This window comes from Corvus moneduloides, chromosome 3 (genome assembly GCF_009650955.1).
Source record: "Corvus moneduloides isolate bCorMon1 chromosome 3, bCorMon1.pri, whole genome shotgun sequence".
Classification (NCBI taxonomy): domain Eukaryota; kingdom Metazoa; phylum Chordata; class Aves; order Passeriformes; family Corvidae; genus Corvus; species Corvus moneduloides.
Window position 1 is genome coordinate 106,111,974 of NC_045478.1, and position 12,740 is coordinate 106,124,713.

Genomic DNA, 12,740 nt, shown 5'->3' on the forward strand with positions numbered 1-12,740 from the left:
AACAAGCTTTCAAAAATTTAGAGGACTAAAAATTTGGAGTATACCTGAAATTGCTCAATAGAGGTAATCTTGTGACACCAAGAATTCATTTGTTTGGTGAAAAGAGCACAACTAGAACAGCTACATAGAAATGGATTCAAACTATCAAAATACACTAGTTTAAAGATTAGAAGCTCTTAATGAGGGGAAAAATCCTTAACCATGACAGTAAGTTTAGCACAATACTTGGGTAGGGTTATTCTTCCCATTCAAGAGTTAAAGCAGAGTTTCACAACGCTATCAAAAGTAAAAATACTTTTATGATATTTACATGTAATTATGTAGCTCTACAGAATGTTCAGTACAATAGCCTGGTAATTGTTATGACAGAAACTGGCCCCAAACAGATTTATGTTTATATTCTTTTTCCTTATGAAGTTCTTCTCACAAGAGCTTAACTTCATTATTTCTACCCCCATTATTAGGGAAGTTGGCAAGAATTACTTTCCTCGGACATGGAAAAACATCCTCCATGGTTTCTCCAGTCATTCTTTAAGGCAACAAAATGTTAAGTCTAAGAAGTGCTCCTTAACGACTACTCAGATTTTTCATACATATATTTTTGGTTTAATGTGAACTGAGAATTAGAATTTCCCTGTTATTTCCTTTAGAAACACAAGTATACATGTTTTTAAAGCTTTTTCTTTTTAAAAGCTGTCATTTCCTATAGCTATATTATACTTTCATTTGTCAGATTGAAACAAGCTCCTACCTAATGTGTTTTTAATTACCATCATTTATTTACATTTTATACCAGATAACACTCTTCTGCTTTTCAGGCATAGACAAGGGCCCTGGTTCCAGAAGCTCCCAGAGCTGTTTAAGTAGGACTACACACAAACCCACCTTCACAGCATTAGAAACAGATTCCTGAGCAACCCTACACAGAAAAGATCTCTTCCCTACTGCTTGTGTAGTGCCATCCATTTTATTAAGTGATTCCTGAAAAGGAAGAAGACCACAGCTAACTTCGTTTACTTTTTTCCCTGCTCTGAGGCCATCAGCTGAGCACCAACACAACAAATATAATAGAGGAAAAGCCTCATTCACTGTCTACAGCCCCAAATAAAGAGCATATCGTTGTATCAGCAAAAGGTGGCACAAACACGAGCGTGCACGCCGGCCAAGGAACATACAGAAAGCCAGAGGGGAAAAAATGGTTAACAACCAGCGAGGAAACCGAAACGAGCGGGCACCCGCAGCACGGCTAATCCCAGCCAAGGCAGGGTTACCAAGGCGCACGGCACCACAAGGCACCTCCGCCAGACGCCCACTCTCTCTCTCCCCCTCATCACACACGGCCTGAGCGGAGCCTGCCGGGCCCCTCCGCTCCCCGTCTGCTGCGGGCGGTCCCGGCAGCTTCCGGGCTGCCCCAGGCCCGGCTCCCCACGGGCGCCGCCGCCGCCGCCGCCACAGCCGAACCCCAGCACCGCCATTGCCGCCCCGCACGCGCGGCCCCGGCCTTTTATAGGCACCGTGCCGCCCCACCCCGCGCCGCACCGCCCGCCCGCCCCTCCCCAACCCGCGCACCGATAGTACGGCAGCACGGATTGGCCGTGCCGGCGCCGGCCGTTTGTGTGGGGCGCCGCGATTGGCGGAGCGCGGCCGCCCAACGGCCGCCCGCTCGCGAGCGCGTCCCTGGCGGTGTCAATGGCTCCTCCTGCCACGGAGCAGCGACGGGCCTGAGCCGGGCAGGACCGCGGGATCGCCGGGGGCCGGGACGGGGGGGGCGCGGCGCCATCGTCCCCCACAGCAGCGCTGGGAGAGCCGGCGGCTCCTCTGCCTTCGAGCGAGCCGGCAGCGGCGGCGGGACCCGCGCCCGGAGATTTCCCCCCCGCCCTTCCCTGCTGCCCGCGCCTGCGAGGCGGCCGCCCCGGGGCTCCCTCCGAGCGCCCCCGTCCCCGCCGAGGCACCGGTTGCCGGAGGATTCCCCCCCTCCCCTCCCGCCGCCCACACGAGCCGGCAAATGAACTCGGTCCGAGCCGCCAACAGGAGACCCAGGCGAGTGTCCAGGCCGCGCCCGGTGCAGCAGCAGCAGCAGGAGAGGAACAACGCCGCCGCCGCCGCCGGGGATCGGGGTAAGCCGGGCTCGGGGCCCGCCCTGCGCGGGGACCGGCAGGAAAAGCCCAGGCTGCTTCACCCTTGGCTCCCGCTCAGGCCGCGCTTTGTTTGGCTCGGGCTCTGCCACGGCTCGGGGGGAGGCGGGGGCTCGGCCCCTTCCCCGGCCGGGGAGGGGGGAGCCGATTGCCCGCGGCCCCTCGGGACAGGACACCCCCCCGAGCCCCCGCCCCGTCCCCGGGGACCGCGAGCGGGCGAGCCGCCCTCGCCCCCCGGCAACACCGGTGCCTCCCCGCGGGGAGCGATGGGCCGGGCCCCCGAGGGGTGCGGGGGGAGAGCGCCCGGGGGGCTGCGGAGCGGGGGGAGGTGGTGCCGGGCGACTTGCGGCGGCACCTTCCCCGAAATGGTGTCCGGGGGCGGCGGCCCCGGGTCTGGCCGAGGCTCCGCGGGGCCGGGCCCGCCGCGCCGCGCCTGCTGCGCAGTTCGGGCTCCGGCTCCAGCGCCGGCGGGGGGGCCGCGGCCCATCGGCCATTGATCCCCCCCGGCCACACCGCCCCCGAGCCCCTGGAGCGGAGCGGGGGCTCCGGCCGTCTGCGCCTCAGCCCTGCCCGGCCGGGGCCTAGCGTGAAAATGTTGACAATTCGGAGCTAATGGGGGAAAGCACCATTGTGTGAGGGCATGAGGAAGCGGCGAGGTGGGATTCGCCCCTCATGGAGGCCGGAGCGGGGTGCGGGGGGGCTCGGGGGTGGCGGCCCTTCGGCCCTGTCACTGTCGCCCCAGTGGTGGCTCTGGGGGTGCCGCTGTGCGTGTGCTCCGAATGTGCAGGGCTGGTGGTGGCTGGGCTTTTTTTTTTTTGAAGGCGAGATGGGGGTGGGATTGGAGGAGACATTTTGCATGTCTTATCTGGTGGATTGGATTTTAATTTTTTATGCATTACCTGTCACAACTCCGGCGTGATAAAGGAGACTGATCTGTGGTGCGGTCTTAGGTGTACAAATGCCTTTTTAAAATTAAAAAAAAAAAAAGAAAAAAGGCTTCATTGTCAGCTGAATGTCTTTTGTTTGAATATCTAGGATATCACATTGAGAACAAGGTATTTTAACTACGGAGATGCGTCGTGATAAATATTTCAGTACATTTTATGCAATCAAAACATTTTAAGTAAATGAAGTAAAGAAAATTTAATCTGAGGAAGTATTTTTAATTCTTCATTCCTCCCCCTCCCCTTCCTTCCCCCGCCCCCCCTCGCACACATTGGTCAGAGCAAAGAATGTTACCCAGACCAGATTGCTGTGTATATAACCAGAGGATGTGATGTCTTATGCCCAATTATGGGTCTTGTGTAAACCTTCCAAAATCTTCAGTAATTATATAATTAAAATTACTTCTCTGGTATACTGACATTTAAAAGAAAAACAACAACACAGAAAAAAATGAAAAACAACAACAACAAAAAGAACTTCTTCCCCTCAAAGATATACACTGAGGGTTTTCATCATCGATGTTCCGTATGCAGAATATAGATTTTTTTTCAGCCCCATGGTTTACTTTGCCTTTTAAACAGATGAAAACACAACTTCTAAAAGGCATCCAGAATGATGTGCTTATGGATTAAATGCAGTGATTATTCAGTTTTACATTGGACTGCTCCTGTTCATATGATATTAATTTGCTAAAGATACAGGCAGAAACTTTCTCTATTAAAATGTGAGGCTGCAATGTATTTGTATTACTCTGACATTTCTGGAGCTCTGGATTCACCTAATTTTTTTTTTTTTTATTGTTCTGTGCTGTTGACCACTCAGTGATGAAATTATAACAAAACCAAGTTCCACAGTTTGTGGAAATTACTGTTCCGTATGGATCACTGCTAGGTTTTTCCTTGCATTTTTGAAGGTCAGTTGTGCTAGGTCTTGCTTATCCAAAAATGTATCAACAGCATTAAGGTTTTTTTGTCATTAGTGTTCCATCTACATTTGGGGTGTCTCTAGTGCAGTTTCTGTTCTATCTCAGGACTTCCAGGGTCTGATACACTATATCTGGGAGATAATTTCAGTTTTACCTGTGACTTTGATCGCTTTGTGCAGGGCTATTGCAGTAAAGGCTGATGAATAATGCTACTAAATTAAAAGCCAATATACTGGGGTAAGACTATGACATGCAAATCAGTGTTGACTTTTTTCACCTTTATTCCCAAGCAATGTAGGTCATCCTAAAAAAGGCTGTACAAAAGAATCAGTATAAGTTATTAGGAAAGGGTTTCTATTGAACTCAGATTTAAATTTGTTTTAAAAAACTCTTACTGGATACTGTGAGTGCAGCTGTGACTGAACGAAAATTATTTTTTGTTATTGTTAATTTCTTTCCTCCTTCCTATTACAGCAGTGTATTTATAAGCGCAGATATCATGGGACAGAGTTGATAATACAGCTCACAGTTAATCTTTGGAACTTCTTGTTTCATATCATTAGATTGCTTAGTAAAACGTGTAGTAGGTCTTGAGCTTTATTTATTATTTAATGCTGTGTAAGTAGACAGTGTTTTACAACTGAGTAACAGCTGTTACATGTTCACTACTGGGTAAAAATCAAGTTATGACACCTCTTGTTAATAAATAGATCACTGGGAAAAAATGCTTTTATAAAAATCCTCCCTCAGAGGTTCCTTAAAAGCATTTAAAAATTGTACAAAGCTGTGCATTATACTGAAGCGATTCTCATTTTATGTTTGTAGTAGAAATAACTCTAGTGAATATATAACTGTACTGTCTATATTATACATTGATAAACAATACCTGTGTACCTGTGTTCTGATTAGTGGGGAAGGGAAATCATAAATGATTGCAGATAAAAATGTTTTCTCCCCCAGACCCACTGTATTGTACAGCCAAGATAAGATGTCATCGGGATATACTTCCCAAGATGTTCTGCCTTATGCTCTGCTGTTCACACCTCCCTCCATCTAAATTAGCCACTCTGGCTACACTATGCTACTTCTGTTTTACCTTCTCCCTCCTGATATCTCTCCAGTCACCAGTGGTTTTGTAATTCTGCATGAAGGATATAGAATAGATGTGTCTTTTTATTTTCTTTAGGACAAAGGTCTACCCAAAAAGAAATCTGGACTGGGTGATGTCTGTGTTTAAATATTCACGTTTGCTTATAGTGCTGGTTTTTTCTCCCTTGAGCGTATAGATTTGGCTAGTTTTAGGAAGAAGACAAGGTTAGACACTTATTTTAAAAAACAAAAAGATCCTGTCCAGAGTGCAGCTGAAATTGTCAACCTCAGAGCTATCATATGAATATTTTTTTCTTGTTTCTGTTCTTCTCAAAATAACTCCATTAGTGCATATGTGCCTCTGTAAAACCAGCACATCACTGGATATGGTACTAATGAGGTTCTGAGCTGCATGTCCAGAATTAAGCGCTCGTAGGATGGGCTCCTGTGTGCCGATAAGTACCCAGCGTGTAGCGCTGTGGCAGCTGCATCTGCCTCAGTGCTGCGCGCTGCTGTTACGTGGTGGCGGTGTCCATGTGACAAGGCAGGGAGCTGGCTCCGGAGCTGCCTGCGCCAAACGCTAGCTGCCTTTTTTTTTCCCAGGTTGATTTTTGGCACCAGTACTGCTACAAGGGAAGGGATAGCACTGAACGCCTGTGGGTGTGGTGGGACTGTGGCAGCTCCAATTTAGATTGGGTTAAGCTGGGTCAATACTTTTGGAGCTGAGGCAAATTTAATAGATGCAGCCTGTAAACCTACCTTGCAAGTTTGCTTCCCCTCCTCGCCCCAATCTATTTGCCAGTGAAAACAAGATACATACACCCATACAGTCTGTGTGTCACTCTGCAACTTCTGAACTTGTTAGCTCATTTCAACCAAGTTGACAAAGGGGTGTGAAGTTAAGTTTTGTGGAAACTATTGGCTGGGCAGAGGATGAAGACAATGAGGGAAAGACATTTATAACTCGCCCTCTCTACCCATGCCAAGAAGCAGCAACCAGCTGGCCTGTCAGCACACAAGGTAATTGAATTAGTCATTTGTCTGTATAGGGGACATGAGGGCTTGACGTACTGGGAAAAAGAGTAGGTTAGGCTGTGTAAAACAAACATGTAGAAACTCAGCTCTAGTAGAGTCCTTGCTCACAACATTTGAATTCTGTAATGTTGAGATAAATACCTCAGGAATGGTAAGGAGTCTTTTATTTGGCTCTATTTCAAGTGTATGTGTGTAAGCATGTGCATGATTATATATGATTTTTTTTTTTTAGTATGTGCACCAAAAGGCTTATTTGGCGAGTGCAGGGCAGTAACAGTAACTGAATTAAATTGCTCTTATTATTCTGAAGCAAATGCACAGACTTGCATCAAAGCACCTAAATGGGTTTCAGTTTTTGTGGGGTTGTCCCTTAGGGCAAGAAGTCAAGTTGGGCATCGGTTGGTCCATGTGGAAAGAAATCTAGTTAAGGCTTTTCTCTGTTTCTTGAAAGTGAGTCTTGAGCTGGGAAAAGATATATACACATACGGAAATGTAATTTGTTTTTGCAATGAAAAGTTTCCAAAGTCTACCTTACAGTTTAGAATCTGTAAACTTGGTTCTTCAAGTACAACTTTTGTTTCCCAAAGCCTCATTCTGCATTATGAGTACAGAGGAATATATGCCTACCTCTGTTGTCCTTCATGTACAACAATGGCCTAAACCTATGCTAAAGCTTTCTATTTCATTTGGAGAAATCCAAATCAAATGTATTTGTTCTTGGCATGCACAGTAGCGTTCATTGCTTATAGTTTTGGTATATTTTAGTCAATCATAAGACTGTTAACATTAGTTACAGTTTCCCAGACATACCAAATTTTTTTTTACTTTCTGTGTTACAAAAACTTGGAGCCCAGTGTTTTAAGAGATAATGGAGTCTCCTCCGTGGGTCTATTTTATATCTTTGTGCTTTGGGGGAAGGTTATGCTCTGCATCCCTTCCTTGCTCTGGTGCTTCCTAGGACAATCACAATTAGAGTAGACCAAAGCTGTGCGATGTATGTCAAGCTTTTACTGCAGGTGTGCAGGCATGAAGCATCTCATTTGTTGAGCATAAATAAACATTCTGTGCACTGGATCTGAGGCTTTGATGTATATGCGTAGAATTGGAGCACTAGGAACGCTCTGTCAGCCCAGCAGCTGCCTGGGAAGGTCAGGCTGGCAGCCTGCTTTCCATGGGCAGCTCCCTCAGCAGTTTGGTGAGCCTGGTGTGCCTCACAAGTGCTGAACGTGCAGCACCCGTACAGAGCCACTGCTGTGCCACATGTTTGCTCGGCGCACTGAGCACGCACGCAGGGCTGGCATCCCCGGGAGTGCTGCTGCAGCAGCCAGAGCAGCTCCTTTGGCCCACACTCTCTTCTGGATCCCTGGTGTAATTGGAAGGAGGATGCGCCAGGTGCATTGTTAACGTGCATCACCTGTGGCAACACTTAAACTTCCTCTTGCAGGCTGTGCCTGTAAACTATTTGGTCTGCTAGGAAGAGGAGGTAGTGTGCTTCTGTAAGATTTCTAAATTGTGTTGGTTAGTGATTAAATCTATTTAGTCTTACACATTACAGTAGATACAATAGGAAAATTAAACCAGAGCTGTGCAACATATGGACAACAAAAGCAGAGGTGAAGTGACTGAACTAACAGGAATTGAGAAAATGGAAGGTTTGTTCAGTTGACTCTGTTATTACCTAATCCCATCGTGTTTTCAAATTTGTTTTTGTTTCTTACTTGTGTGGTGTTTCTGCATTCAGCACTTGGATTGGAAGGGGGGTAAAACCTGGTGATTCTTGTTCATGGTACTAAGCTGTAGTATCTGAACATAACTTAGGATTTTAGTCTGAGTTCTTTTGTTCTTGTGAAACAGGGGCCAAGGAGGGGAGAAGGAAAGAAAGTAAAGTAAAACATGCGGTGAAATTACAGAACATCAAAATTTTGCTTTTACAGTATATTACTACTTTTAAATTTTTGTAGAAGAAAAGAGTAAGTTCTAGATGTGGGTTCCTAAGTAAAGAAGATGCTCTGGAGTCGTCATCTATTATGTGCATTGTACTTCCTGTTAGAAAGTTTAGTGAACTTTTCTTGAGGTGATTAAAATCTATGAATCTGGAATCCATCTTAAAAGATAGCTTGAATGGTGGTTATTGTGATTCCTCTCAGTAACAGTTTTCTTGATTATTCTGCTGCCTGTTCTTAAAATTATTATTCATCTGTGGGTAGAAGCTGGGAGGACATAGATGAGCAATGAATACTTATAAAACATGGAGTTCTTTCAGTAGGCTTTTGGGGACTATTTTTTGTGCTCTCCTCTGAGATACTTCCTTCAGTTGCATTTTTACAAGAGAACTAAGTAATTGTAGAGCCTGTTTGTTAGAGAAAAGAGTTGTCCTGTTACTCCTGCTTCTAACTCCATGCTCTTAGCCTTTGCCTTGCTTTGACACTCTTAGCTCCCTGAACCATATCACCATGGAAACTAAGCCTCCAAAACACTCCGAGTAGTTACCTGCTGGTTTAGCTGTTGGAGCTATCTAACTGCAGGGTTGGGTGGGTGCCGTAAGGGAATTTGAGATCAGTGGGACTGGCCCTTGCCCTCACAGGTCACCCTTAGATCAGCTTGGCTGTCGTGTGGGACTGGAGCCTTTCCCACCTCTTGATGCCAGTCCTGTATTTAAGAGGAGCCGTTGCAATGCTGCTGGGGCTCTGTGCTCTGCCCCGTGCTGTGGGACGTACAATGAAACCTACTGTTCGTTGTAACAGAAACCTGCAGTTTCCATTCCGTTGCCAGGTTTGTCAGGTCCCTCTGATGTCTTATATGTGAGAGTTCAGGCACTGCTTTGTTCGGGGAGCTCAAACTGCTGCATAGTTGAGCTCTGCCTGGAAACCTTGTCACTCAGGCTCCTAGGTTTGTTTCTGTTGAGCAGCTGTACCTTCTTGATTCTATGTAGGTTATTCCATAGAAGCCTGTAGAGAGATATGCTTCCCATACATACCGGATATCACTGGTATTCCAGTATCAAAATAATAGTAGTGTTTATCTTCTTGCTCAGCCAGTTCTGTGTTCCAAAAAACTGATTCTGCTGTATCATGTGAGTGCCAGTCTAGTGCTGGTAGAGCGTATAAAGCTTTTAGTCACTTTTTCTGCACTGATTGACTGCATTGAGCTTGGTAGTTACACACAGCATAGAGAAATAAGCACTCCTGGGAATAAGGGTAGGAAGCAAAAGCTTGGGTTTTGTCCTGCTTTGAATTGCCATTGCACGGCAACCAGGCCAAATCAACAACTGTACTTTGAATTCGTGTACTTATTTTAAATAACCACTGGCCACACCAGCAGAAGAGCTGAATTTGCAGTCTCATGGTCATCATGCTGTGTGCATGCTTTTATACCGAAGGGCTGGTTATCATGAATAGGTCATGTTACAGTAACTATTTCCTTTTGGTGATCCCAGTCCATAGTATTTGGAAACAGCCTGTTTACCTTAAGGGCTCTCATTTGTGGGTTCTCTTCTGTTGCTTGTTTTCAGCTTACACATCCAGAAGCAAAGGTTCAGGGGTTTAGTGTCTTGCTTTCTGAATAGGGGAGAGTTGTAGCTCTACAGCAGGTCTAAATTTCAAGCTATCTTTGTGTTTGGGCAGGTTATTGTAGGATGAGAAGTTACCATATGTCAGCTGATCTGTGGTATCTGATTCACAGTAATTGTTCATGTGTATGCTCTTAGCCTGTGGCAAATGGAAGGTAATTTGAGTTAGCTTGACCCTCTTTCATTATGCTCTTGCAAGGCACTCCCTTCTCCATGTGGATTGTTAGACCTGTTGGAGAGCCTTGGCTAAAACTGTAATGCAGTTTCTGTCTCTCAGCTAGTTTGGCGTTATCTGTACAACAGCAGGATGAGTACTTCACAATTTCCTGTATTGTTGCTGTTTTGAGACCATACCTTGGTGAAGAAATAAATCCTACAGAAATGCTACCCTGAAATCAGTCAGGTGTTACAACTGCCAGGTGTGTTTTTCTTTAGCAGAACATACAAAGCTTTATTAGTGCATTTTGAAACACGACAGACAAGTTGTTTATTTCACAGTATCTTGTTATGCTTCTTTCTTGTTTTTGAATAAGTACATTTTACCTTGATTTCTTTCAGACAGTGCTTGGTAATTGAAATAAGTCTAACACTGCCGTAACAATTGTCGATGTTCTCATTCAAAGCCTACTGAAATCCTGGCTAACTGAAAGATTCCCATTTACTATAAATGGCACTTGAATTTGATCTGAAATGACATGAAAGGTAAATCAATTGATTTTCTTTGTGGTGCTTAGTTCTTACATGAAATTTGATTTTGCAACAGAAAATCCAGTCCAGTCTGGTTCATCAATAATTGTTAAAAATCTAAAATACTACTGAAATGCTTATGTGAAAATATTTTTCAGTAGTCTGATACAGCCACCCTGTCTTGCTGCCTTATTGAATTCTTAAGGCTCCCAGAGAGAAACTCAGAACTGCCTCTTGAATGTATTCCATTTTGTCTTCTTAGACAGATTAATCTTCTTACTTAATTACCACATTACTGATCCTATGCGTATATAAAGTATCCTCCCTATTTTTTTGTTCTTACTTGGTCAATAAATGGTTTTTTTTCTAGGAGGTAATTGGGTAAAATTTGCAGTTCCCAAGCTTCTTGTTCTTAGAAAAGTGAGAGGAAATGTGTAAATTTTTTCCTTTAATTGGAATTTGAGACACAGGTCTTGGCACAGACTTGATATAGTCCTGTGAGAAATGAATAGTTGGAAAGTTTGTAAACCTACCTTTAGACAAAAGTTTAGTTTGTCATCATACCTTTAGAAAGAACATTAAGCTGCAGAAGCATAGGAAAGCTTCAGATTTCAATTGCTGCTTGTAAGAGCTGAGGACAAAATGGAATGCTTTTTTGGCTAAACAAGCCTTTCATGATGGTTAGGAAAGCAAGAGGCCAGAAAGGTGACCCAAGTGCTGTTGGGTCATCAATGTAAATTGTATGTAGTGGCTGCTCAAATTAATGTTTACTATTTCTTTCAATTGTTGCTGTCTTGAAGGAAGGACTGCAGCTCTTAGATGGTTATTACATTAATCGTCGTCACGATGTGATGCGTCACCTTTCTCTGAAGGTGGTAAGATCTGTGACCATTTTCTTGGACGTTCTTCCACGGTTTAAAGAGCAGTTATTCAAAGTAAACCAGAGTTTACTCTGGTTTCGTAATCATTTCTCTATTTTGACCTGTGTTGGCTGCAACTGCCCAAGTTGAGACCATGGGTAGGGACAAGAGACAGCTGAGCTCCATCTGTTAAGAGCTTGGAGGACTGAAGATCCAGGGCAATTGCAGTATATGAAAATGAGTAGTGGTTTTTCCATCACAGAAGAACCCGTTTTCATGGAATCAAAGACTGGGTTGGGTTGGAAGAGACCTTAAAAATCATCTGATTTCAATGCTTCTTGTATTGAGATCCATTTGGAACTTCCTCTGGTTCCATTTTTAAGCCTCTGCAAAGCTCTATAATAATTGAGCCTCTGAGGTACATGTCTCGGATTGGTGTTGAGAGAACCTCCTTCAACACAAGAGTTGTTTGGCCAGCTAAGCATCAGTGGGAGGAGAGAGGATTAGTGCTTTGGGCTACTCTTGCTGTCTGGATGATTAGAAGAAGAATGGGTGTGATTGTGATAATGGGTGATATTTGAGCAACTTTAAGTGGCCTTTGATAACAAGGTTAGAGCCTTTCATATCTTGCCAAATTTTTTCTTACTGATCAGCAGCTTGTGATCAATAATCTGCTGATACACTTGACAGTATCAGTATGGGTGTCTGTCATTGTCAAATTTTACCTTAATTTGAAAGGTTTAAGTAACTGAAAAAGGCGTATCCCACTAGGTTCAGTGGGTGTCTTTCTAATGAAGCTCTGTTCTGAAGATCACCCAGGACCTGTCAGTGTGATGTTGGATCTCCCATTTTGTCTAAATAATGCTTCAGCATCTGAGGTTGTTAACTTTAAAAGTCTAAACAGGAAATAATGTTTACTTAAACAGCCCCATCTCTTCTAAACCTGTTTTTTAAATGCCAGAAAAGAAGAGGAGGTGAAATTATTCGGATTTTTCTGTTACAGGCAACCTAACTTTAATATGTAAGTTTAAAGGAAAATGTATTGGTTATACTAGTGTTGAAATCTTTAAATTTGTAAAAATGTGGGGAAAAGAAAAAGAACAGAAAATTAATTTCAAACAAATTTTTATTTGAAAATTTCAGTCTCAATGGTATGTGGTGTTCCAGTTCAAGAGCAGTTTTCAGTTCACTTTAATTTTTCAGCCTATATGTTTCTGGATAACTTTTTTGAGAAACTGAAGATTTGAGCATTCTCTCTTCTGTGGGTTGCTCTTACACTGATTAATACAATGGAAGTTAAAAGTAGGTAGTGTGTGGAAAAAGCATGATTTTTAACTCCTCTCTTTTAAAGGCCTACCCAACAATACCTGTTATCCATTGGTGCTCACAGTGGATTCATAGCCATGTTCTTGGGTAAATCCCAGGAGACTGACTGCTTAGTTTTTAGTTTATTTCAGTTGAGTCAATGACCAGTATCACAAAGAGTGCTATGAGCT

The 12,740-nt window shown here is 44.2% G+C and overlaps 1 protein-coding gene across 2 annotated transcripts in view; it reads left to right on the top strand.

The window, feature by feature from the left end:
• Positions 1 to 1,679: 1,679 nt before the first annotated feature.
• Positions 1,680 to 12,740, top strand: part of FBXO11 (F-box protein 11) — a 68,999-nt gene continuing 57,938 nt past the window's right edge. For both annotated transcript variants that reach the window (XM_032103207.1, XM_032103208.1), the window contains exon 1: positions 1,680 to 2,117. In XM_032103207.1, coding sequence (XP_031959098.1) covers positions 2,006 to 2,117 — 112 coding nt within the window. In that variant the 5' untranslated portion in view covers positions 1,680 to 2,005. The remainder of the gene's footprint in view (positions 2,118 to 12,740) is intronic.